Raw genomic sequence first — 25,126 nt, 5'->3', positions numbered from 1 at the left:
GTAGGAACGTTCTAATATTAACCCTAATATGAATATCAGACGTTTGGCTGGGTTAAGCTAATAATAAATAACTAATTATTCGTTACTGCCTAAAATTATTTGTAAAATATTTTAAAAGACAGTAAGGATTTAAGACACCAAAAAAATATTACCTAGTATTAACTATTAATATCAACATTATATAAATAAGTGTACTCTTCTGTACTACCGTGTAGGTAGTCGGTTTAATACGGTGTGTAAATCTTTTAAGCGAAATACATACAAAGACTACTCAACGATCGTATGGCTGCGTATTAGCATAGTGAGATTGCGTATGAGATTAGAGGCCCACAATAAATTGATTAAGGTGGAACACTACATACACTTTGCCTATAAAATGGTATAGATGGAAACTTTAAATGTTACTTAATATAAGTAAATAAATAGTTAACATTGTAATATTTACAAGAATATTATTATATTAAGTGCGTAGTATTTTTTAAGTAAATCCACAATATACAACTATTCCCAGTAAGAAGTATCTAATTCTATTTTTGTTTCTAGAACCAAATGAGCCAGCGGATTCGCCTCCATACAAAAATGTTGTGAAGTTTTACTCAGACACTGGAGTCCTCATTTATACTGTACCAATACCTTATACTCAGGTAAGTGTCTACATAAAATAGTTTTCTTTTTACATCTTTTAGAATTTTATCAATTCAATTTACATATATTTTTTTTTATTATGGCGAATAAAATAAACATACTTGCAAAATACAGGAGCTTTAAATTTAAATGACCAAGTTTAATGGAACGTCAATTAAATGATTCCATAATTCCATACTTACCGAATACAGATAGGCTCCAATACGAAAAGGTAAATATCTTACTCGGGTGTATTCGATACTTGTCATAAATACCTCCCTAACCTACCTACTTTTTCGTTTGCCACGGAATGTTTAATAATGCGAATCAAATGATTACGCGTCTGTAGGTGCTACGCTTCGTTCACACAGTCATCATCGTTTTGAAGTTCGCGAGTTTCCAATCATGTATCCGTGTGTCAGGCTCGCGTGACAGCGCTGACGTGGGGCCACGCAGCGCGGCGCCTGTTCGTGGGCGTGGGCGGCGCGGTGTGCACGGCGCGCGTGTGGCGCGTGGTGGCGCCGCTGCAGCTGCTGGCGCGGGTGCGCGCGGCGCAGGCGCTGCGGGAGCCGCGCCTGGCGCAGCGCCTGCCGCTGCCGCCGCGGCTGCAGCCCGCGCTCGCTAGCCTCTTCGCGCACACCATACGGGTAAACAATATAATCGCCTTACCATTCATGTTTAAAGATGTCCCTTTACAACTAGGAGACGCCTGTAACATTTTTTACCGCCGTCCAATCTACAGCTAATGATCTGGAGATTATTTTGTTTGTTTCTCAAAGCTTCTCGTCAAATTTCTTCAATCCATTACAATCCAATATCATTACGAAGGTTGGGACACAGAGTTCTTAACACATGGAACTTGCATCAGACTGTACATAATTTTATTTATACCTTAATCTTAAACAAGTAACAGATTTTTGGAGTTTATTGGAGTTTACTCCTTAAGAAACGATTTGAGTTATAAGGCCCGGTACGGAAATTTTATGAGGAGTAAAATCAAGTGTAACACGAAAAGTTGAGGCGTAACGTAGAAAGAGACAAACATATATATCTGTAGGATTGAACGTGTAAAAGAATGAGATGGAATACATTACACAGCGTATCTCATTCTCGGGGTCTCCTCTTTGCGCGATACTTCGTAGTCTCACTGTATAGTTCACTACCTCCAGTCTGAGAGTTGAATGTGTGCGTATGTTTGTACGTGTGTGTTGCGCGCCTGCGTATTACGAAGTTCTGCCACAACTTGTATACTGCTGCCGAGTACAGGGTATGCATGTTGTATAATAAATGCATATAGTAGCATCTATTGTATACATCTATATACAACGTACATAAACAGCAACCTAACCATCAAGTTTTAATGTTTTTATTATTATTATTATTTATATTATTTTGTAACATACTTTATGTAATACGCATTATTGAAGTAATATAAATAATCCGAATAATTATAGATATATGTTTGTTTCTCTTATCATTTTAGCAGATGCGTTCATTTACCCTTTTTTTCTATTCGATATATATCATAATTATCGTTCGTAAGGAGTAAACTCCAATCGTGCGTCGTAGCTGACACACACACACTTTTTTCTTTTAACTTTGGCATTTAACAGTGTAATGTCCCCGAAACGAACGAGCTCCGTCGTTTCGTGTCCCGACCGCCGGCGTCGGGCGGGCGTCTGCACTGCACCATGCTGCGGCACGACGACGAGGAGACGGGCGCCTACACGCTCTATCTGGAGCATCTCGGCGGCCTCGTGCCGCTGCTCAAAGGCCGTAGGACTAGCAAGATTCGACCTGAGTTCGTCATATTCGATCCCCAGGCAGGAGGTAATTGTCTTGCTTTTTACCCATTTCTATATCTCATTTTTTTCTGCAAGCATATAGATGCTATTAAGCATATAGATTGGTATAGAGATAGACCAACAATAATTAATTATCTCTACTTATACAAAATCGTCTGGTCAGCATTAACTAGCATTTAAAATGATTCTTATATGCAGACAAAGAAATGACATGATTACAGTTAATATTCGTCACGATAGATTCATCAGATCTTGCGATATTCGATACCTAACTTCAAAAATTATCTAACGCGTCTGCAAACTTTCTTAGCAGATGAAAATTATTTTCAAGTAGAACATTTCGTAATTCAGAAAAGTTCCCTTTGGCATATGTTTGTCATCAATAAAATGAAATATTCATGCGAAACCCACCAATTTAAATATTGCATGTTGCCTGTATGGGCGCAAAAGTATGCCTATCAAACTCACCTTCTGAAATGTCGTTTCCCCCAGAGGGCGCAGGCGGCGTGGCGGTGACGCGCGAGAGCAGCAGCAGCAGCAGCAGCGGCGCGGGCAGCGCTGGCAGCGCGGGCAGCTCGGGCGGCCGCGTGTCGGCGCCGCGCACGCCGCCGCGCACGCCGCGCCCGCGCCGCCCGCGCCCTGCGCCGCTGCCGAACAACGAGTCCTGCTCCTCCGACAGCGATCGGGAGGATGGTATTGGAACTCACAACTTATGATTTAGACTCTTTGAGTTTTATTTTTCGTTAAGACTTTTCAATTGTATCTTGTGATTTTACTATTTTGCTATACTATTTGGCGCTGGGATACATAGGGCGTGATAAGCTATCGGACCTAGACATCTGGACATCTAATTGTTAAGGGTGCCAAACTTGAATACGGCGAAAAAAAAATGTGTTCATAGTGTTAAAAATAATATTTTTTCTCTAAAATAAGTAAGCTAAAAAATCAAGTTTTCGCTACAACGCGCCGACCAAACAGCGCTAATACACTGTGTCCCAGCACTGTAATCAAATGATAGGACCGGTGCTATTAGAATATTTAAAAAATCCGAAGTGTATACTTAATGTATCGTTACTGAAACTATCTAATAAATTTCCAAATAATCTAAAATTTAGTGATTTACAGGGTGCTCAGGATCTCCAAGGCTTCAAAGACGTAGGCGAGCTCGCGAACGTCGCAAATTTAGGAATTCCAGTGAAAAAGATGACACCCCTGATGAATTAGCTTATATTGATTCCCTTCCAGAGGTATTATATTATAACAACATCCTTTATAATAGTTGAACTACTTGTATGATTTTCGCTTCAATGATAAAAATTAATTTCCTTTCAGGACGTTCGGCTGGTAGAAGTCACTTCAAATATCTGGGGAACAAAATTCAAAATGCACGGTTTAGCTAAAAACGTACCCGCAAACTTAGGGCAAGTTACATACAAAACGTCGTTACTGCACCTCCAGCCAAGGCAAATGACACTTATGATAACTGAATTAAGGGATGATTATCCAGTCGGCCCCGATCCTACCTTCAATCCAAATATATTTTCAGAAGACGAAGAAGACGTCTTTCAGTCCAGTAATCCTAGTTCCCCATCACACACCAATAACAATATCAGGAAGAAATTTAATCAAAACATACTTAGTGAGAGAATCGGCACTAACAATATACATAGCCAGACTGATTATACCTCGATTAATAATAATTTTAATCCTACACTTGCGAGGGCTGAATCGTATGAGGAATTCCCATACATCGATACTAGCGACGCGTTGAACAATGTGCCAGATAACTACAATGCAACTCCAATGAGGCATACAACGCAACCCTCAGAACGGCGGGTGAATAATTCTAACAGTGTACCAAATCGACATGCCATTTCGCCATTAAGATGTGAAAGTTCCGTTCCCACACTGCAATCACCTAAGAATGCTGTGGCCCCCACCGATATTATTTTTGAAAGGCCGTCTCCACAAACTGTTTCTTGTGGTGGGCGAGGAGATTTTTGTGTCGGCAGAACTGATTACAGTGTTCGCGGCGATAATGTTTCACTCAAGGGAAATATTTCCAATATAGAACAACAGACATTCAACTTAAATCTTAGCTTAGAACCTAGTAGACAGGTAACAATTAAAAAATGTGATAATCACGTCTCTGATAATTGTCTCTCCAAGCTGCGCAAAAATATTTGTAACAGGGGTGAATCAGCATCATATGAGATCAATACTAAAATATTGAAATCTTTGTGCAACAAAAATTATGAGCATGAAGTTCATCCGGATGCGATGATTATACGCACCGACACGTTGCGAAATCTGCAAAAAAACGAGGATCTCAAATATATCGATGAAGAGACTCCAGTGGAGACCGCCATTAACAATTTAACTGAAAGAGGAAGGGAGGTGAGAGTACAGAGAACCACCACCGTGGTGCCGATTAGTCCGGTGTGCGCTAACGTGCCAATGTATGATACGATAACTCGTAGTTGCAGCGTGGGTTATCTTGACCTCGTGGACCCCCAGGTGCTCCACGCACACGTGAGCCTGACCGCGCTCAAAGGAGAGCCGCCACGACGTCTCGTCCTCGTCAACAACAAGCGACACAGGAGGCCGAGACGATACTTCAGGACTTCCGACGTCAAGCAGACGGAGATCGTAAAGACGCCGAGTCTGAAGAAGTGCGGAAAGTCGAAGAGCCTCGACTCCAGCGAGCTCGCAATGACCGCCGATAGGGGCAAGCGCCAGGTCAAGGCCGCCGCATCGAATGCGCGGGAAGATAACGCGTCGGCGAACTCGAGTAGCCGCTGCAACAGTACCGGCGAAGAGAACGGCGGCACGAGCGCGGAGGAGGGTGGCGGCGCGGCGGGCGGCGCGAGCGGCGGCGCGCGGCGCTCGCGGCGGGAGCGCGCGGCGTGCGGCCCGGGCCGCCGCGAGCCCGCCGCGCCGCGCGCCGTCCCGCCCGCGCTAGCCACCGACAGCGACTCCGACTACAGCAAGTATTATAGTTAGTAGCACTTAGATGCTTTATCTCACCCGCGGCCCTCCCCTTACTTCACCGGTGAGACTCGCAGGTACTTCGCCCCCTGCGGCTAGTCGAGGTAGAGTCGAACGCGCCCTGGCACTCACGCATGTGGCTTCCGGCAAGGCTCGATCGACCGAGGCCCCTAGTTTGAGATCACTTTCTCCGATACTAGTCCGGAATGGTATTTTTCCTAACACTAGTTGACTGACACCGATAGACTCTAAATGACACAATGACGTATTTCTAAGTATTAGAAAATTAGCCTGCTTTTAGATTCTTAATCGACAAGTGACTACGATTGAATGCGTTGCATAGTAGGTACTAAATAAATTATGATTTACGAAAGGGTACTTAGTTAGTCTACCTTCTTAACCTGATGAATGGAGAGTAATGATCCTTCGTACGCACCATTATAAACATTGTGATTTCAAAAAGTTAGACCGGTACACCTCAAAAGTAGTCTAAATTGTCTACATACATCGTCCTTTAACTCATTTCCGAATATTAATAAACGCGGCAGGTTCCTTGGAGCAGTTAGCGCTGCGGCTGCTGGCGTCGCGGTCGTCGCGCGGCGCGGCGAGCGGCGCGGCGGGCGGCGGAGAGAGCGCGGCGGGCGGCGCGGCGCGGGAGAGCAGTTCGGCACCCGCCTCGCCGCGCCCCGCGCGCTCGCAGCCCGCGCCCGCCGCCCGCCGCCAGCGGTACTCCTCTGCGTCGCCCATACGGTGCGTTACACATAAGTACACTGGAGGGTTTATTGCTTTTAGTTTGGTTGTTGCTATCAATTCCTCATGAAGTTCTATGGTTCTGTTTATAAGTAGATACAACAAATACAAAATAAAATAATAAATGAGCTTTAACATTAGGTATTCAGATTCGAAGGTTATAAGAAATCACATATTTACTTTTATAGTTATTGAAACTGAAATCCAAAGTAAATACTACAAATCTACTTAAACAGACAAACATGTACAGAACGAGTAAAGTTATACTAAACTTTATTGCTAGTAGTTATAATATACCTAGTATTTGGTATACATAACGGCAATAACTTTCTTGAATGTTTCTTTCCCATACACCATCTAAGAATTATCAATAGACACTGTATTCAAGTGTATCTGTTATAGACAACTGCTCAACTCTCCTCTGCTAAATCGTCGTCGAAATAAGAAACCTTCAGAAAGTTCCGACGACGAATACTCGAACGGCGGCGGTTACAGTGAAGTCAACAGCAAGAACTACCGCGATCTCGAAAGCTTCCAAAAGGCACAGCTTAGGAACAAGGTTAGTGAATCGACCCCAAGACCGAATATCCTTTGACGCAGCTGTTAATATCTCGAAAGAGTTTAAATTAACTATATTTATCACTAACCTGTTACATACATATGTTCACAGCTTTAAATAGGTACCGAATATAAAATATATCCCCTTAGCTCGAGCTAGCAAGTCCCATCTTATATTCACTTATCCACTTTATTATATTGTTAGGAAACAGGACAACTTTTTAACTATACAAAAACTTCTTTACTGTATATAAATTTCTTTGTAGGCATGCATTTTTTACAATGAAATAACAAGAATACAAAACAAGTACAGTAAAGCAATTAGAGTCCATTAATATTATATATCGGTTACTTCAGAACCGGGTGTCATTTTTAATCTATTTTCCCGCCTAAAATCAACGAACCAATAACGTAAGCTCGTTGATGACGTAAACGCTTCTGATTGGTTAAAATTCTATATTTTGCCAATAAGTCGGTGTTACTAGTACCTGTATCTTATTTTCCTGCTTACAATATACAGGGTGAATTTTTCAAGTGGGTCTTTATGGTCAAATTCGAAACTATATAACATAATACTTGTATGTCCACCTGTCCATTGCAAATACAAATGAAGATAAGTAATTCAGTACGTTTGTCAGCTGAAGCGCGCGGGCGGCGCGGCGGGCGCGGCGGCGGGCGGCGCGCGGCGCCAGCTGCTGATGCACAACAAGGCGCCCATGTGGAATGAGAACAGCCAGGTCTACCAGCTCGACTTCGGCGGCCGCGTCACGCAGGAATCTGCCAAGAACTTCCAGATCGAATATCACGGCAAGCAGGTCAGTTACATATGATAGGTAGGTGAGTAGGTACTCAATTGGAACAAAAACACAAGATTCTTTAAGTGCCCCAGAATATCATTCACCTTACGTAAATTACGTAGTATTAGTTACTTATACGTACATTTTCTCTAAAAAAAAATTATTTGTCAAGAATTCAAAAAATAACTGACAAGCCTTTTGTGGCTTCATCCAATTCCAAGGCGGTGAAAGTATCTTTCTATTTTACTTATAAAAGTCCTATGTAATAAAAAAATCTGTCTTCATGTACCATTTATACTACTACCGCTAATATCGAAAATATTAGAAGTCTTTACTGACTTATCTGAATGACCAAGTAGTATATTATTTCTAGGTAGGTATTGATAATTACAATGAATTTATCTAATATAATGTTAAACTCGCAGGTGATGCAGTTCGGACGCATCGACGGCAACGCCTACACCCTGGACTTCCAATACCCCTTCTCCGCTTTGCAGGCTTTCGCGGTCGCTTTAGCAAATGTGACTCAGAGACTTAAATGAGCAATGCCTATTGCGAATAGCAGAAAGTTGCGGTCCTACGGTTTCTACAACCGCAGTGGACTGTAAACTGCTGCTGTACAAGGCGACGTGATTTCATAGGACGCTATCGCAGTTATCAAAGTGTTTCTTTCGTCAAACTACAGCACAAGATTAAATTTCCTAAATGCTTACACAAAGTGCAATAGTGCTTGTGATTCCCATACGTTGCTGTTGAACGATCGTGAACTAAGCTTAATCATATTTAGTGAAACGTAATGCAATTTATGTTAGATTAGTCAATAGATCGCGTCGCGTATTGTACTCGGTCGTTATAATCGTAGGTAAAACCCTCGCTGAATATACGCTTTACCTTAACTAATTGTCTTGTAATTTAGTGAAATACCAACTCACTGTTCTACAGATATTTTTTACACATGCTTAGATAGGTAGCATTGTAAAGTATTAAATAATTCAGTACTCTCAATGCCGTATGAATAAGAAATCGGTTTCATTGGGACCATCTACAAAATCTTTTTCGAAATGTGCAGTACTATCAACTGTAATACAATTAATTGGTACAAAAGGTCGAATGTATTCACAATAATTGTGAATTATGGCACTTTAGTGTAATGAATTGTCGTTAACTGTATTGGCCTATAGTTATTGTATGATAGTAATATTATAATTATCACATGAATGTTGTTAACTATTCTGTTTTCCTATTATTTACATTTTCGTATTGTTCTTGATGTGAAAGCACTAAATGGTGGATAATTCCGTTAATATATTTTGCACGTACCTTTTAGAGATGTACTCTTGTTAGGGGCGACCAATAGGAATACCTATAGGAATTGTGTTGTTAAGGATAGTAATACCATTGAGTACTTCTAAGTGCATTATGTCCTATTTTGCTTCGTTTATAGATGTTAAACATTCTTATACCATGGTTATTGTTTTCATTTTAATTTTGTCGATATGGATAAGGTGCCTAAAATAGATTCCTAAAAAATCATAAATCATCCTGATGCATTCATGAAATAATTCTTATGTAAAGTTGGCTCAAGGAGAGTGCAATCTGAACTAATCATTATATAGTCCTATGGCCCCGCAATGTAAGCAACATTGCGGGGCCATGAAGGACTTAAATATTAGGAGTCTATTTTATATCTTCATTTGTGTTTGTAGGATAGTTGTTAATAATTTAGTTGTTCGGTCTGTAGCTTTTCGTTTGGTTTAAGAAGTACTAGGCCTAGTTTTCAGCAACCCATTGCATTGTATATCTGAAATAATTGAAGTATAATGTATCTGTATACAAAGTTAAATGTTGTCTACGTTAACAGTATAGTAATTATTCACTTTTTGTCATACATGTGACTGTTAGTTATTTATGAAGAGTAAATGTTTTAATGTTATAGTTTTAAAGAGCACATTTTAAATTATCCATTAAATTGTTGTTGTACTGTGTGTGTTATAATTAAATGGAATTGTTAATATAAATGTAATTATTATTTAACAATTTGTAACGTGTTGTTAAAATATACTTGTAACCAGAAATACCAATTTATTTCTTATTGGGAAATAACATAGTTGGTATTTTGCAGCAAATAAGATATGCTTGTAAAATCTAAAAGCTCTATTACATATCACAGAGACGGTACCAAGATGTAGCACTTGTAGCAGAAAACAACATACATTTACGGTCTTTTTCCTGTCGCGCGGGTTTACGCCCGCTCACGCGTTCCACATTTAAAATTCATTGCAGTCTCTTCGCGTCCATGTGCACTGTGCATGAAACGATACGATGCAAACATAGATTACTAATCTATGGATGCAAATGACGCGCGTGTGAATAGTCTTCACGCGTAAAGACTTAAAAATATAAAAGACGAAATCACTTAATTCCTATTTTTATGGATGGAATTACAAATAATAAATGTGAAAATATAAGATAGAAACAATGCTACATATTTTCTGCTCTGTGAATTTCCATGTATTCGTATGGATAGAGCTATAAGAATGTAGAATTTCTTTTAAAAACGTACATATCTATGGTTAATTAATTAGTTATGATTAGAATGTATACTGAAGAATATATCATCTTGATTTTTCACTCATTTCTTTAAGACTGCACTTTGTAACATATTTTTGATATCGTAATTTCTATTATATTCTCGTTTAATTATAAAACTTAAGAAAATATTGATGTTGTGTATCCAAACTTCGTTGCATTTGCTTGTGATATTGTTTGCTTTTATCGAATCAATGTTAAATGTGTTGTTTACATAAAACTGCTTTCTCGTGGATGTTTGATTTGTTGGTTGTAAATACCAGTTATAGTCGCAAAGTGTAAATAAAACTATTCTCCAAATAAAAACAATTTTGTTTTAATATAAAAACATACTTCCTATTGACAAGCATTCGTGAGAACCATTTTAATTAAAGTTATAGCAGTTGGTATTCTAATATCGCCGATTTGTGTAAATTCAATATTAGAAATAGTACATAGTACGATATAATTATATGTCTTTTATACTACAAATACAACGTCTAATGGCTTGATCTAGCAGAGTCTATAGAACATTATAACATCATAATATATTAATAATTTCTATAAAACACTAATTGAGTAATATTTCAATTAAATACATGAATAACGGCACTTATTATTTGTTGACACTTAACCAATTATTTAAAGAATTACAACGTGTTCGGGGAGCGGTAAATTTCGTATTTAATAATAATTTTCTATGTATTACAATTAGAAGACCTGACACGTTTGAAGCCACTGCTTCCTCAAACAGACGACCTAGAGCGACCGCATTAGGGGGCAAACACCAACGTCATAATCGTGGTTGTTAGAACCAGTAACTACAAAAAACGATTTAAAATATGGAGAAAAGTAAGTGTATAGTCCGCTCTTAAGTTGTTGCGGGGAGCTGTAGTCATACAATTTACTATGGCGACGCGATTCATTTACAAAAATACAGATAGGTCAAAAATCATTATAATGCAGTTAGGCCACTCTGGTTGTAGCAGCCTCAATTATAATGGACCCTCCACACGTTGGCCAATATGTATGCAGATATATTGTTTAGAAGGACATCCACTAAAACTGGAGCGCATGTACGAAGCGAGGGTCCGCTCCGAAGAGCCGGGGACGCTGGCATCGGCCGCGTGTGCTTAACTGAAGCGACGTTGCTTAACTGATATGGAAAAACATTAAACGAACGGGCGCCCGCCGCGCGTGTATAAACATGTCGCATGCACGCGCGACCAAGACATCGCTCAATTTTTTCATACAAACACTCGAGCAAGCATCCGTGTCAGCTTTAATTGACGCCCATAAGTGACGCTGATCACCGACATTAATTCCAACGACCAACATGTGGTAAAAATAGCCATAATTTGCGCATGTAAGCTTGCTGACCAGGCAAAACAATTGACACATAACATAATCAATACGTGTGCCGAGTCGTAGGCCCGTATAACCTTCGTGCAATCAGCTGCACAATAAGAATCATAGGAATACCGGTATAGGAGCCGCATGTGCATGGATAAAGGCGCTATTCTTTGGAAAGGCTTAACCCCTTATGGCCAGTATTTGATAGCCGAAAATCTAACGAGTCAATAATAAGCGCTTTAGCTATGTTAGTCCTCCACACCTTTAACATAAGAAACCTCCTCCTTTTTTGAAGTCGGTTAAAAATATTATGATAGTGGCAAAATATTAAAAAACAACACACTGCTACTGAGTATAAATGAGTAAGGATGTAAAAGCTTAACCTTTACAGTAAAAATATTTTCAACTTATAAGGGTGTTCTGACTGTTCCACTATTGCTTCCTAAGTTTAAATAGATATCACGATTACAACAAGCACATTTGTATCTCTACATGTATAATATCAAATAACGTGTTTGGAAAACTGAATACATAAGTTATAAATAAATACATATAACAATCTGACCATTTTATATTCAAACAATATTAACCAACAATTCTATGATATAAAAGTTTGCCTTGAATCATCAATGTTTCAATATCAATATATAATAATGTTAGCACTCTTAAAAATTTAATACAAAATTTTATTGATACATGGCACCTTCAGAATTACAATAATGAAGTGCACAAAGTTAAACAGGCTCATAGAAAAAAAAGACTTTAAAAGGTATGAAACTATTCAACAACACTTGTATAATTATCGTAAATTCCGCTACATGAAAGTAGTCGCAACTTCGAGAATCGATAATAAATTGAACATTAATCAAATTATTTTTACTCGAATGCACTCAACTGCTTCTTCTCCATAAACACCTTGTGAAATGGCGGTATATGTATTTCCATTTGTAAAGAGCTCCGTAAAGACCCTATTTTGAATTAAAAAAATGTTTTGATTTGCTTTGACTGTAATGTAATTCTAAAGATGCAATGATTCTTTGATGGAATTGCCTAATGTAGTTCCTATAGCTTAACACGGTAAACATTTGTGTACACAGCCTATATTTAACCAATTTCATTTCACAAGAGGTAATTTTGTTGCGCAATATTGCCATTATGATCAGTCTAAGGCTTGGGTGTTGCACTCATTGTAGAGCGCGGCTACAACTGCTAATCACTCTCACTGCCGCTCTGCCCGGGGACATAGTCCTCGTCATCTTCATCTGATATATCCAGGTCATCCAAATCTTGAAACAGGGACTCATCCACTTTAACTGCATCTCCTGAAATCGAAGTTTGAATTAGACATGGTTCTAAAATGCCATATTATAAGTAGAAATAGTAATAATATACAAATTTTTGTAACATGCAATTTATGTATTATGGAAATAGCAAATGAGGATGCAGTCTCCTGATGGTAAGTGGCAACTGTTATGAATAGACATTTATTATCAACCCAAGATTATACTAAGTACTAATTTATATAGTATTAGATTCCTTCAAGCTTAAGGCTCAAATAACTTTTATTTTATATTTGAAACCAATTCAACAGTAATAAGCTGAACTTCCAATATCATATTTTTCTCTATAGATATCAAAACTAAATATTAGCAATGTATATAAATATATATAGTGTAAATACTCTAATGAATAAAAAAAAATAATAAAACAAACAAAGCATTAAAACAGTCTAAAAATAAAATTAAACAGCTTCTAGTCCTACTAAGTACAGGATATATGATGTATAAGTGAAATGAATATATCAGTTAATATTCCCTAATGACGTCAAGTTCAAATTTCAACATTAACTCACCATCCTCCAGAAACTTAAGGTCAGATTCGTTAAGTGTGGTGTCCCTAAGGAATAGTTCTTTGCCAGTGAGTTTGTTTTTGTCCTTAGCTTCTTTTTCCCTTTTTGCTGGGATTCCCATATCAATTTCAAACTGCTTTCTCCACGCCAGGAATGATTCCACTGTCACTCTCGTGCCTTCAAACCTTTTCTGTAAAATTATATGTATTTTAAAAATGGTTAAGTTACATAAAATAATAATTAGGTTCTTTTAATATTTACAGATATAAAAGACAAAGCCATTATAAAATGAAAAGTCCAATAAAAGTACTATACACGGTGGATACCTTCATACGACAATAAATGAAAACACAAGTCCTATTCCTGCCTTGGAACATGGTACAAAAATTAAAAAACATCTAATTTAAAAAAAAAACTTCAAACAAACTTAAATAATTAATTTATAAATTATGGGGTAAAAAATAGAATGCCATTTATCATTCAATTCAATCAGTTCATTCACCTTTGATAAGATCGGCAACAGCGTAGTGTCATGACATAAAATCTTTTGCTGTGAGTGTGATCCTTGTCTTAGGAATAAGATATAATATGCATTTACTTAATTTGACAAATTTGCAACATTGTAGTTGTATTACGTCTCGATTTATAATGTTTTTACAATTAGAAAGTGTGCAGAAATTTTGAAAAATGCAAAAATAAATGTGTGCTTACTAGTAATAAAGATATTTGTTTGAAAAATTGTTTGAAGGCTTGAGAGATGGATAGGTTTGTGTGGTAAATTACCACACAAACACAATTTAGTATTCACCCTGTATATGCATGTACTTTTCCAAATTTTCTCATAATATATCACATCCAAAAATTATATAGCCCCTGGTATTACTATAAATATGCACAAAAATCTTGGAATAGTAGACTACACATACAGAGATCACACACACACACACACACCACACATCAAGATATATAGGAATTAGAATGACACAAATTTAATTCTGATAAGATTAATTGATCCCTTCATAGAAAACACATAACACTTAAACAAAACAAACCAATTCTGCTTCTTCTTCTGCTTTCTTCTTTGCGAGCATCTGTTCCTCCCTTTCCTTCTTAATTGCATCCCACTTGTCGTTTAGCCACTCTTGTCCTGATGACACCAGGGTGAACACCATCACCATGCCAAGGTTCTCCTCACCCTGAAGGTTGTAAAAGTTATATCAAGATTTATTTAATGTTGTTATACTATCATATCATTTATTAAATAATCTCATAGATTTAATATACTATGTCCTAAATAAGATTAAATATATGTCCATAATTCAGAATTGATGTATCCTACGCCTGCCAAAATGGTACGTTATAGAAAGAGTTTTGCTTATTGAAAGGGTTCTGCAAGGAAACTAATTTAAATAAATTCCTTTTATTTTTGATATCTTTTGAATACCAGAAATTTCTGGTACATAGAATTGCCATATTATTATATTGATTTATATATGGTTTGCCATGCACTTCATAGCTATGGTTAGCATAGATATGGTTTGCCATATATAAATGCCTACTTAATTACATGAAGTTTCTATTTGGTGATGAGAGTTATCTGTGATTAAATTCAGATACAATTCTCATTTTACTTGAAGTGGAAGGCATCAGTGGTACTAGAGAGGCTAGGTCATTTTCCATTTTAATTACATAAAAAAAATACCTGTTCAGTTAAATAAGTAAGAAGTTGACTTTTATCGACGACATCGTCAAAATTCTCTTCGTTGTCAATCTCAACGACCGGTAACTCATCCGGGTACTTCGGAGTATACGTAAACACCAGGCGGCACGCCAGCCCGTCTCCTTCGTCGAAGCCCTCCGACTTTATTGGTATTGAAAACTTCAAAACAGGCTTCCTTTCCAGTACTAAAATATTAATAAATTTAAACTACACGATACAAATTTTTCGTAACATTTTTACTTAAATATTATTGTAACTTTACCTACTTTGCATATCACCATAGTATATTGAATCTAACGCTTCAATTTCACTCGACTGTTCATATTCATAATCCATAATGCAATTGTATTATTAATTTGTTAGTGTAATGTGTTTTCTTTATTTTTTTAATAATTAGATGAACATTATAGGTTATGCTTAGTTTGCAATGTTGTCAGTTGACTTGACAAATGACAATTGATTGACAGTTAATCAACTTGACACAGTTGCCATTTTTTTTATCCAGGGCCACGCAATATTTGCACTTTTGCATAACATTATAGCATAACTTTAGACCTTCGGGAGAACGTTAACCCTTGAAAATCGCCTAAGGAAAGAAGCTCCCTTGTAACCTGAAATGTTAATGTTACTTCATAGGACTTGTTTTAAATGCTAAGATTAGTGATTGGATATGTTTGTGATCTTATTGGAAGATAGAACCAAAGAGTATAGTAACTGGTAGACATAGGATGTAAATATAAAAAAAACTGGAGAGGAACCACGATCTCATCTAAGGTCGGGGTCTCGCATCCTTATTAGTATTTTATTACATGAATAGTTGTATAACTTACTTTATCTTTGCTAATTATAACATTGAACTATAAAAAATAAAGAGCCATAAACAATTATTATAGTTTAACATTTTAACAAAAACCATTATATATTTATTTGGTTAAAAAATATGTATATATTTTATGAAGTGCTATAACAACTTGCATCTTGGATTGATGATGATTGATTAAAATTTGCACGTTTAATGTTCTAAACTTATTTATTTGTGGCACTTTGTGGTGCATAATTTCCCGCTATTTTTATGTATGAACGTCATAGTCACGTGACTGACATCCAAGTCATCGAACTGACGGAACTGACCAACCAACAGCCAACAGCCAGCGCCATCCCATTCTAACCAAATCAAAATCGTAGTTTGAGAAATGGCCGACGATAAAGAAGTGGAAAAAACGATCGCAGAGGACTTGGTTGTAACCAAGTATAAGTTAGCAGGACAAATTGTCAACCGTAAGTTTCATCTTAAATAGTATATGTCAAAGATTCGTTGTTCCGTGTATGATTCTATGAATGTGAGTATACGTTCGCTGGACGCGTGTCATCGCCATGCGGACAATGTGCTTCGTCCACCGTTGCCAAGCTATTTCGGTTTCAGAACATATTTATAACCCCATCGCTCATTTATCAATATGATTTCCTCGTTACAGGTGTTCTAGAGCAAGTGATTGCGAAATGCATACCCGACGCGTCTGCGCGTGAGATATGTGAATTTGGGGATAAGTTGATTTTGGAGGAAACGTCCAAGGTTTTCAAAAAAGAAAAGGATTCCAAAAAAGGGATCGCGTTCTCAACATGCGTTTCCGTCAACAACTGCATATGTCACTACTCGCCGATACCGAGTGAACCTGACTACATTCTGAAACAGGGAGATCTGGCTAAGATGTGAGTAAATATAGTAAAGAGGTTATATCCTTGTTGGGTACTCCCCATGTGATCAAAATATAGACTGCCATTAGATTAAAAAGTAACAACTCCACTAAGGTTATGGTTGAGTGGTTAAACAAACAAATAATTAGGCTAATAAGTTATACATTCTTCAATATTCCTTTCACTAGAGGTTACTTCTTTTTAAAAATTATGTGCTTTCTGTATGAATTAGAATATAAATCTTAAATCAGTAGTGCTCAATATTTCTGTTCTGAATTACTAATTATTTTGTGAAAATTATACGAGAATGTTGCATTAGAATTTTGTTGTAGTGACCTGGGTGCACATATTGATGGTTTCATAGCAGTTGTGGCGCACACAGTTGTGGTGGGAGGCGGAGAGGTCTCCGGCAGAGCAGCTGATGTGCTCCTTGCTGCCCATCTGGCTAGTGAAGCCGCCTTGAGGCTGCTGAGGCCAGGCAATGAGGTAATGTTATATTTAAAATTCTCATGTCACAATGTTAGTTACCGTACTCCTCAGAAACGGCTTTACCGATTTTAGCTGTCAGCTAGTGATGTATAAAATGTAATATCATTTGTTGAAACATGATGATAGTAAATCGACAATAAATAAAATACCAAGTCAGAATTAATAAAATATTAGTAAAGGTGATTTTTTTTCATTTTTTAATGTATTATTTCATCTTTTTCAGAACTATGCTGTGACAGATGTGGTCCAAAAGATAAGTTCAGAATATGGATGCAAAGCTATCGAGGGCATGCTCTCGCACCAACTAAAGCAGTTCCGTATCGACGGAGAGAAGAGTATAATACAGAATCCTTCAGAACTCCAGAGGAAGGAACATGAAAAGGCCACATTTGAGACTTACGAAGTGTATGCAATGGATGTACTGATCAGTACTGGAGAGGGAGTGGTAAGTTAATGTGTATCTATTTTACATCTTGAATTCCATCCATAAATCTTGTGAGATCAAATTAGGTTAAGCTGTATGTAACTAAAACAAAACATGTTTTTTTTTAATAATTACATTGGCTTATTAAATCGTCAGTTCCATTTTGTGAGATTTGTAAACAAAGTTTATATAAAATTCTGAATTGACCCTTAGCTTAAGATCCTTGATTAATCTAGTTAACAAATCATAAACGATGGATATATACATAATTATATGTTACATTGTAGATTGTAGAATGATTTATCCTATTTATTAGACCACATACAGATTATTGCTGTCGAAATTGCATGTATTGCATGCATTCTTGTTCTGACATCACATGGACTGTTAAATTGCCCTGAAATTCTTTCCAGGCTAAGTTCCTAATAACTCGCCTGGCAGTACTCAGGGAACATAAAATAAATAGGATTTAAAACTGAAATAATAGTGTATTATTTCAGTGCAAATTCTACTGACAGTGCTAATCATGATATTTAATTTTAATTTCTATGCATATGGAGTTCTATCAATATTGAGGTTTCATATTATTTCAGGGTCGAGAAATGGACACTCGGTGCACAATTTATAAGAAAACTGATGAAGTGTACCAACTAAAATTGAAAGCATCGAGGATGTTCTACAGTGAGGTAATTAACTGTTTTATTGTTCATATTAATGCTTGACACGCAAGACTTGCTAAGCGACATTGCATAAACATTGAAAGAGATTAGTTGAAAGTTGAAATGTTACAAAATAAATAAAAAAACTTGCTTAATTATTTAATTGAAATGATTTTAACATACATAAAAAAGTTTTCAATCCAACAATTTGTCAATTCATCTTGTTTTTATAATTTTGTATGTAAAATTTACTCAATGTCTCCTGTAAAATTTACTCAATGTCGATTAGTAAGGATTGCCTTGATATTATATTATATTCTATATTTACCCCAAATAAGGTGTAATATTGCTGTTATATTGTGATATTGGCTGGTTATTTGGGGGTATAGTATTGAAATGAGTTTGAGCCAGTTTTCATATATATGATTTTAAATTTGGTAAAGGTCATTTCAACAAATAAAAGTTTAATATCAACTAGTTTTATCTGCGAGTCACTGCATGTATTAATATGAGTTTTTTTTACTACCATAAAGGTAAAAAGTATGTTAATTTTTTCTCAAAATTCATCCATTTGACCATAATAGATTATTATTCATAGATCTTTGCTGGGAATGTAAACTAAACAAATCACTCTGTATAAAACCTTGGACTTTGGACCAAGAATAATCATTTTTTCACTAAGTTCACTTCATTCATATTATAGCTACTGTATAAAACAATTCTGTATATGGAATTTTAAGATGGTAGAACCCTCTGAGGTTCTACTCCGGCGGCACCACCGCCACACCTATTTTGTCCATAACAGCAGTGTTAAGCGCTGCTGTGTTCTGGTGGTAAGGGAGACATACTTTTTCGAGGCGTTCCAGCTTAGTCCGCAGGGGTAGCGGCGCATCTGTGGCCGACCTCAGATATAAATCTATCCTAATTAGAGATGGGCAGAGGGTTTAAACCCAATGGGTGGATACGGGTTTAAACCGGGTATTTTGGGTGAAATAGGGTTTAAACCCAAATAAACACCCAAACAGCGGGTGTAAACTATTGTCATTCATATTTTTATTTTCTTCGTGTAATATCATTTTTAAAATAATATTGTAAACAATTAACTAAATATGCACTCTAAAAGCACATATTTCATTTAACTACACACTTCTGTTACATTTGGGTTGCAATTTTCGAAGACCCAATTTTATTTTATAGATGTCAATGATTAGTGTAAAGGGCTTAGTGTACAGTTAAATCCTAATTTGTGGAGTCCCAACTGTTGTCCCTCGACCGCCATCTTGAAAAAAGGGGCACAAAGCGTTTTTACGCTCTACCAGGCAAACTATTTGTCGCACAGAAATTTAGTAAAAACAATTATGGTTTCAAATTGATTTATCTATAATTTTAGTTCTATAACTTTTTGTCGTTAAACCAAAAATAACAAAGATAATAACAATAATAGATTAAACTTTGGGAAGACTTTTTTAACTTTTTTCTACTTAATTTACAGAAAATGACATCGAAACATTTTGATAGAGGAGTTTTTATAGTCCGGTCAATTTAGACATAAAAATAGTAATCAAATAACATAAAGCTAAATTTCCGTAGAGACCTTGGGTTTACCATCACAAGTAAAGTTCCAAAAGTCCTCATCGATGTGTGTGTCGGCACTTATTCGGGGTCAAACGTCAAAATTTTCGGGTTTCTGGATTTTTCTCGAAAACTAAAAGCACTTAAAATTTTCTATAAAATAATGTTTATATTTTTTTCTTAAAGCTATAATTATTAAGATATTACGTAACAATTACATTTTACATTATATGCCCATATTCCCACACCACCTGTGCAATAGTATACGAGAGGTATATTTATTTGTTTTAGTTGTGCGCTATTTGTTTCGTCAAACAAATAATAATTAAAAATGTAATAAAAATAGATGAACCCCTAAAAATGTAATATTTAAAAATGTAAAAACACTAGAAATACAGTAAAAACCTATAGTATATCTATTAAATAAACATTTGAACTATTTTAAAAGCTTTGTGTAGATTTTATTAACTCATTTTATAAACACCCAGATAAATACCCAGTGGGAGGAAATAAACGGGTATTTATTGGGTTTAAACCCTGCACAGGGTTTAAACCGGGTTCTTTGCCCATCTCTAATCCTAATCTTATCTGGGGTTGATTACAGATGTCCATGGGCGGCAGTAGCCATTTACCATTAGGTGGACTGCATGCTCGTCTGCTAGTCCTATATTTAAAAAAAATATTTATGGAATTATTTCAAAAGTTTATTACATCGACAGGTCCGCAACAAACATGGTTCTATGCCCTTCAATCTGCGCAGCTTCGACAAGGAGACCAGTGCACGGCTAGGCATCGTCGAGTGTGTCAATCATAAACTTATAGAACCTTTTACGGTAATAATACTTATTATGATTATGTTTATTTTTACTATGAACATTGCATGAAGTCCTTACAATAGTTACAGCATAGACTGTTTTTATAATCAGTTCTCTAATCTCTAATCTAAAATTACAACATTACATACATTTACAATTTCAAGTTTTCACAACATGTTTAAACATATAAAAGATACCGTTCCTCATTAACAAACTAAACTTGAGCAATAGTAGATAAAGGAGATGAATTTTTTTTAATGAAGTTTTAGAGAACTGTAAAATGTACAGTTGGTTGTTGAAATCTTAAAGGCTATACTCTATCTCTACTGCATCATTTGTAATAATGAATTGGACACTTTTGCAGGTGCTGTATGAACGTCCAGGTGAATTAGTAGCACAGTTTAAGTTTACGGCTCTGCTACTTCCCAGCGGCACACACCGTATCACCGGCCTGCCATTTGACAAGACTCAGTGCAAAAGTGATCGCTCCATCAAAGACCCTGAAGTTAATGTATGTAACTTATTATTTCTTAAAAAAGTAAAATTTATTCAGTTTTTTTTTTTCATGCTTGCTATATGAAATTCCTGTAATCTTTCAAAATATTCTAATTAATAGTTTGTTTTGAACAAGCACAGGGTATATTAAAGTAATCTTTTTGAGCTGGATGGCTAATGTAGTTCTTCAGTTTGAACCATTACAACAATTTTATACTTAAAACTAGTGACCGACAAAATGTTTTTTTTTTACCAAACCACTGACTGAACCTTTAGTTCTTGTGCTGGTTGTGGCCTAAAACGAAATATTCTCATTCTTATGACTTATGTAAATGGACACAATTCCTGATAATTGAGATATATTCTGACTGCACTGATTTCGGGTCGGAACCATAAATTTGCTTGGTCACCATTCAAAACATTGTCTTGTATAAGAAAAATGACTTCTATTGTAATAGTAATATGTTATATTACCTTGTGGCAGGCCCTCCTCAACTCGTCCGCAAAGTCCAATAAGAAGAAGAAAAAGAAAGCAGGTGCCGAAGAAGCAATGGAAGTGGAAACTGCTGCTTAGTGCACCACTTTCCAATGTTCAAAGGGACTTAAAAACTGATATCTGCAACTTTCCGCAAATTCACTCTACATGGATACGAATCACCAAGCTAAAAAAAAGCTAAAAAGTGGCGAAAAATAATAAATAACATACAATATTTGGACCTGTGCATTCACTGACAAACTGTACTTCAATGTACTATAAGACTCATGCAATTCACTTAAGATCGGCTGTTATCTTTTAAATTGACTGTTGATAGATATAATTCTTTATTTACACTATTGCCTTCTTATGTGGATTATTATAGATAGCATACAACTTGGTGTGTGCTTTTAATAGTTAATATAAAACACTTGTCACTATGAAAGATGAACATAATCATAATTATATTTGTAAATAAGCAACCGCAGTCTCTGTTCCCCTTCTATTCACGAGAATTTACTTAATATGTTGTATTAAAATGTGAAAAACAGACTCCATATAAAAGATCATTCCTTGACTTATTAACTAAACCTTGTGAAGTGCACAAAATTTGCTCTCACTCAATTCCTTAAATGTGCAATTTTAAACATACATAATTATATTGTATAAGAGGACTTAGTGGTTTTTGAATTTTAATTTAATATGGATGCCTAATTTGCTATTTTTTGTTATTTACAAAATCATTAACAGATATTCTTTTAAGTGAAATGTGTTCAGCTGAGAAAATTTTGACAAATTTAATTTAGCATTCATGTAATGTTTGTTTTCAAGACCACTAAGTTTTAGCTAGCTCTATAAATAAAATGTTTGCCAGATTACAGATTTATCAATATTAGCAAATTTGTACAAGCAATTTTATAATAATGTAATCTGTCAATATGAAAATATTTATGGAGTTAAACTTAATTATAATGGAGTTGCTTCATGTGTGACCTTGTGAGAGAAGAATAAATCAAATTGTGCCACATTTGTGGGCTGTTTTTGTACATGTTGTTTTTATTACACCCCAATACAAACTGTTTTAAGTTGTCATCACCAAATCCATCATATGTGATGTATGTCATCATCATCAATCCATTACTGTCCCACTGCTGGGCACGGGTCTCCTCTCAGAATGAAAAGGATTAGGCCATAGTCCACTGCGCTGGCCAAGTGCATATTGGTAGACTTCACATACCTTTGAGATTTTTTTTTTATAAATCTCAGGTATACAGGTTTCCCCACGATGTTTTCCTTCACCGTTTAAGCAAGTGATAATTAATTTCTAATATGCACATAAATTTAAAAATCAGAGGTGTGCCTGCGGTTTGAACCTCGGACCCCTCGATCGAGAGGCCGTGTTTCGTAACCACTAAGCTATCACTGCTAGTGATGTATGTATGAGACCCTAACTAGCAACCCTGTTGCATATTACATTTCACGAGTTTTTGCTAGGGGTTGAAATGAGATCATAGTAATGTTAGAAAATTTGGGAATTTTATATTGATAGCATTGAACTATAAATAATGATTGACCAACAAAACATTGTAACAGAGAAAATATTTCATTTTCACTGTTACCATGTCATGTCTTTTTAAAGATGCTAAAATAGCATAGAAACTACTTTGTAACATTGCTGGCATTCGTTACTCAATAATTTATTTAAATAAATTATGTAAGAGTTAAGATATGATACAGTAGAGCACTACACTGGTGCTCCATGTAATGAGGCATGCAATATATAGCATTATATCCATTAAAGCAAAATGAGCTACTCATACAACTGAGCTTGGTCATTTGAATACAAGGCTCAAACAAAGAGGCAATAAATGTCTTTTGGAACTTAGTGAGAATACAAAGGCATCTCTTAATGCATGCACACATGCATTCATGCATTGACCAGCTACCAATGGGTAGTTTATACTTGTCTCTATAATATCAAGGTATGACAAATAGTTAATAATATGAATCTACTTTATCTTTGTTAAACCAACATTGTTGTACACACTTTTATACTTTAAAATAAAAACACCAAAGTATGAGCAACTTATCATGTGCATATATAATTATTGTAGACAGGGTTCACAATATGATGATCAGTTACCTTTAATTATCCTTACTAATATTATAAATCCAAAAGTAACTCTGTCTGTCTGGTTGTCTTTTCTTCACGCCTAAACCACTGAACCGATTTCAATGAAATTTTGTACAAAGATAGTCTAAAACCCGAGAAAGGACATAGGATAGTTTTTATCCCGGAAATCCCACGGGAACTAGGGATGGCAATCTAAGATTGATTAATCGGGGAATCGATCTTTTGGACCACAAAAGTCAATTATTTAATTCGATATTAGTAAGGATTGAATCGTAAATTATGCATTTGATCAAGTAATGATCTTTAGTAAAGTTGAAGGTACGAATTTTCAGTTTTATGTATGTTAGTATGTCATATTATTTTCTTTTAAACACGGGCGCCCCACGGGCAAAAACTAGTTGCCTATAGTACTATTTGCATATAACCCAATGAGATAAAAATAAACACCGAATACTTTGTTGCACACTTTAATAAATAGCTAATATGTTAACATTACTTCATTTTGCAGTTTCTTGTCCAGGGCTCGGACTTGGTTCTACTAGTTCGATGGCACTGGAGATTAATTCATAAGTCTTAGTTGCTGCATTACCAGTGTGTGTCGGAAGGTCAACCAAAAACTTGAATGTCGCTTTTACGCCACTGTTCCAATAATATTTAAATAAATATGTCAACCGGTCATTCGATGGTAAAGCAGGGAGCTGCAATTAAAGTTAAGATATCATGAAATTTGAATTGAAAAACAAAAAAAATACATTTTTTGTGCAATTAACAACAACCTACATACCTCGTAAGGTATCTGCTTTTTGAAGTCTCCAACATACGGAGATACTCCATTTTCTAATTCTTCGTATATTGCACTCGTTGTGGCGCTGTCTTTCCAAACACCTTTATCTACTGTATAATAAACTGCAGTGCCCAGTATAGCCGATTTTATACCGAACCTGAAAATATAAATTTTGTGTAGCTACAATCTTGTTACTCCTAATGGCTAAGAGACAAATGGGTGTTTGTGATATACGTACTTCAGCATATTCGAAGAAAGGTAAATTTATTGAAAAAAATTAAATTCCTACTCCAAATTATGTAATTTTAGCGAATAATCGTTTTCGTACAATAAATGTCATGTTATGCTATGTCATAATGACATAAATAAGTGACATATTTGGACATTTCATTTATTCAATTATTTTACGGAGATTTTTAAAACATTTATTATCAAAAATAACATGCAAAATAAAGACATTAAAAGTTAAAAATATATATATTTTTTAATTTACAACAAAGAGATATGTGATAAGAACTTTATAAATAATATTCATCTAAAATTAAATTTATATAAAAGATTAATTATTATAG

At 35.9% G+C, this 25,126-nt stretch overlaps 4 protein-coding genes across 4 annotated transcripts in view; 2 read left to right on the top strand and 2 right to left on the bottom strand.

The window, feature by feature from the left end:
- Tusp (WD40 superfamily protein Tusp) overlaps positions 1-10,001 on the top strand; it is a 29,258-nt gene extending 19,257 nt beyond the window's left edge. The window contains exons 6-15 of the mRNA XM_073083729.1: positions 544-644; positions 1,047-1,271; positions 2,238-2,454; positions 2,922-3,122; positions 3,555-3,676; positions 3,762-5,427; positions 5,966-6,167; positions 6,570-6,726; positions 7,364-7,540; positions 7,948-10,001. Coding sequence (XP_072939830.1) covers positions 544-644; positions 1,047-1,271; positions 2,238-2,454; positions 2,922-3,122; positions 3,555-3,676; positions 3,762-5,427; positions 5,966-6,167; positions 6,570-6,726; positions 7,364-7,540; positions 7,948-8,064 — 3,185 coding nt within the window. The 3' untranslated portion in view covers positions 8,065-10,001. The remainder of the gene's footprint in view (positions 1-543; positions 645-1,046; positions 1,272-2,237; positions 2,455-2,921; positions 3,123-3,554; positions 3,677-3,761; positions 5,428-5,965; positions 6,168-6,569; positions 6,727-7,363; positions 7,541-7,947) is intronic.
- A 2,332-nt stretch (positions 10,002-12,333) lies between these two features.
- Positions 12,334-15,473, bottom strand: LOC140749988 (RWD domain-containing protein 1). Its single transcript, XM_073083266.1, has 5 exons — positions 15,279-15,473; positions 14,995-15,197; positions 14,345-14,488; positions 13,296-13,482; positions 12,334-12,765 (listed from the first exon to the last, which is right to left on the bottom strand). The coding sequence occupies exons 1-5, from the start codon at positions 15,346-15,348 to the stop codon at positions 12,653-12,655; spliced, it is 717 nt and encodes a 238-aa protein (XP_072939367.1). The 5' UTR covers positions 15,349-15,473; the 3' UTR covers positions 12,334-12,652.
- Positions 15,474-16,120: 647 nt separating this feature from the next.
- LOC140750012 (proliferation-associated protein 2G4) lies at positions 16,121-22,682 on the top strand. Its single transcript, XM_073083297.1, has 8 exons — positions 16,121-16,290; positions 16,488-16,722; positions 17,040-17,193; positions 17,420-17,641; positions 18,214-18,306; positions 20,571-20,684; positions 21,031-21,177; positions 21,646-22,682. The coding sequence occupies exons 1-8, from the start codon at positions 16,206-16,208 to the stop codon at positions 21,733-21,735; spliced, it is 1,140 nt and encodes a 379-aa protein (XP_072939398.1). The 5' UTR covers positions 16,121-16,205; the 3' UTR covers positions 21,736-22,682.
- Positions 22,683-24,221: 1,539 nt separating this feature from the next.
- QIL1 (MICOS complex subunit MIC13 homolog QIL1) lies at positions 24,222-24,935 on the bottom strand. Its single transcript, XM_073083438.1, has 3 exons — positions 24,793-24,935; positions 24,555-24,711; positions 24,222-24,468 (listed from the first exon to the last, which is right to left on the bottom strand). The coding sequence occupies exons 1-3, from the start codon at positions 24,798-24,800 to the stop codon at positions 24,268-24,270; spliced, it is 366 nt and encodes a 121-aa protein (XP_072939539.1). The 5' UTR covers positions 24,801-24,935; the 3' UTR covers positions 24,222-24,267.
- Positions 24,936-25,126: the final 191 nt, after the last annotated feature.

This window comes from Epargyreus clarus, unplaced genomic scaffold, assembly GCF_041222505.1.
Source record: "Epargyreus clarus isolate Ecla_fem2 unplaced genomic scaffold, WU_Ecla_fem_2.2 ptg000019l, whole genome shotgun sequence".
NCBI lineage: Eukaryota > Metazoa > Arthropoda > Insecta > Lepidoptera > Hesperiidae > Epargyreus > Epargyreus clarus.
This window is presented reverse-complemented; position numbering and strand designations above follow the sequence as displayed.

Coding starts and splice junctions, on each gene's coding strand:
- LOC140749988 (XM_073083266.1), bottom strand. CDS start 15,348: ATGGATTATGAATATGAACAGTCGAGTGAAATTGAAGCGTTAGATTCA. Junction 14,489..14,994: donor TTACTTATTTAACTGAACAG/GTATTTTTTTTA, acceptor TACAACCTTCAG/GGTGAGGAGAACCTTGGCAT. Junction 13,483..14,344: donor CAGAAGAAGAAGCAGAATTG/GTTTGTTTTGTT, acceptor ATAATTTTACAG/AAAAGGTTTGAAGGCACGAG.
- LOC140750012 (XM_073083297.1), top strand. CDS start 16,206: ATGGCCGACGATAAAGAAGTGGAAAAAACGATCGCAGAGGACTTGGTT. Junction 17,194..17,419: donor TGCTGAGGCCAGGCAATGAG/GTAATGTTATAT, acceptor CATCTTTTTCAG/AACTATGCTGTGACAGATGT. Junction 18,307..20,570: donor CGAGGATGTTCTACAGTGAG/GTAATTAACTGT, acceptor TTACATCGACAG/GTCCGCAACAAACATGGTTC.
- QIL1 (XM_073083438.1), bottom strand. Junction 24,469..24,554: donor AAAAGCAGATACCTTACGAG/GTATGTAGGTTG, acceptor CTTTAATTGCAG/CTCCCTGCTTTACCATCGAA.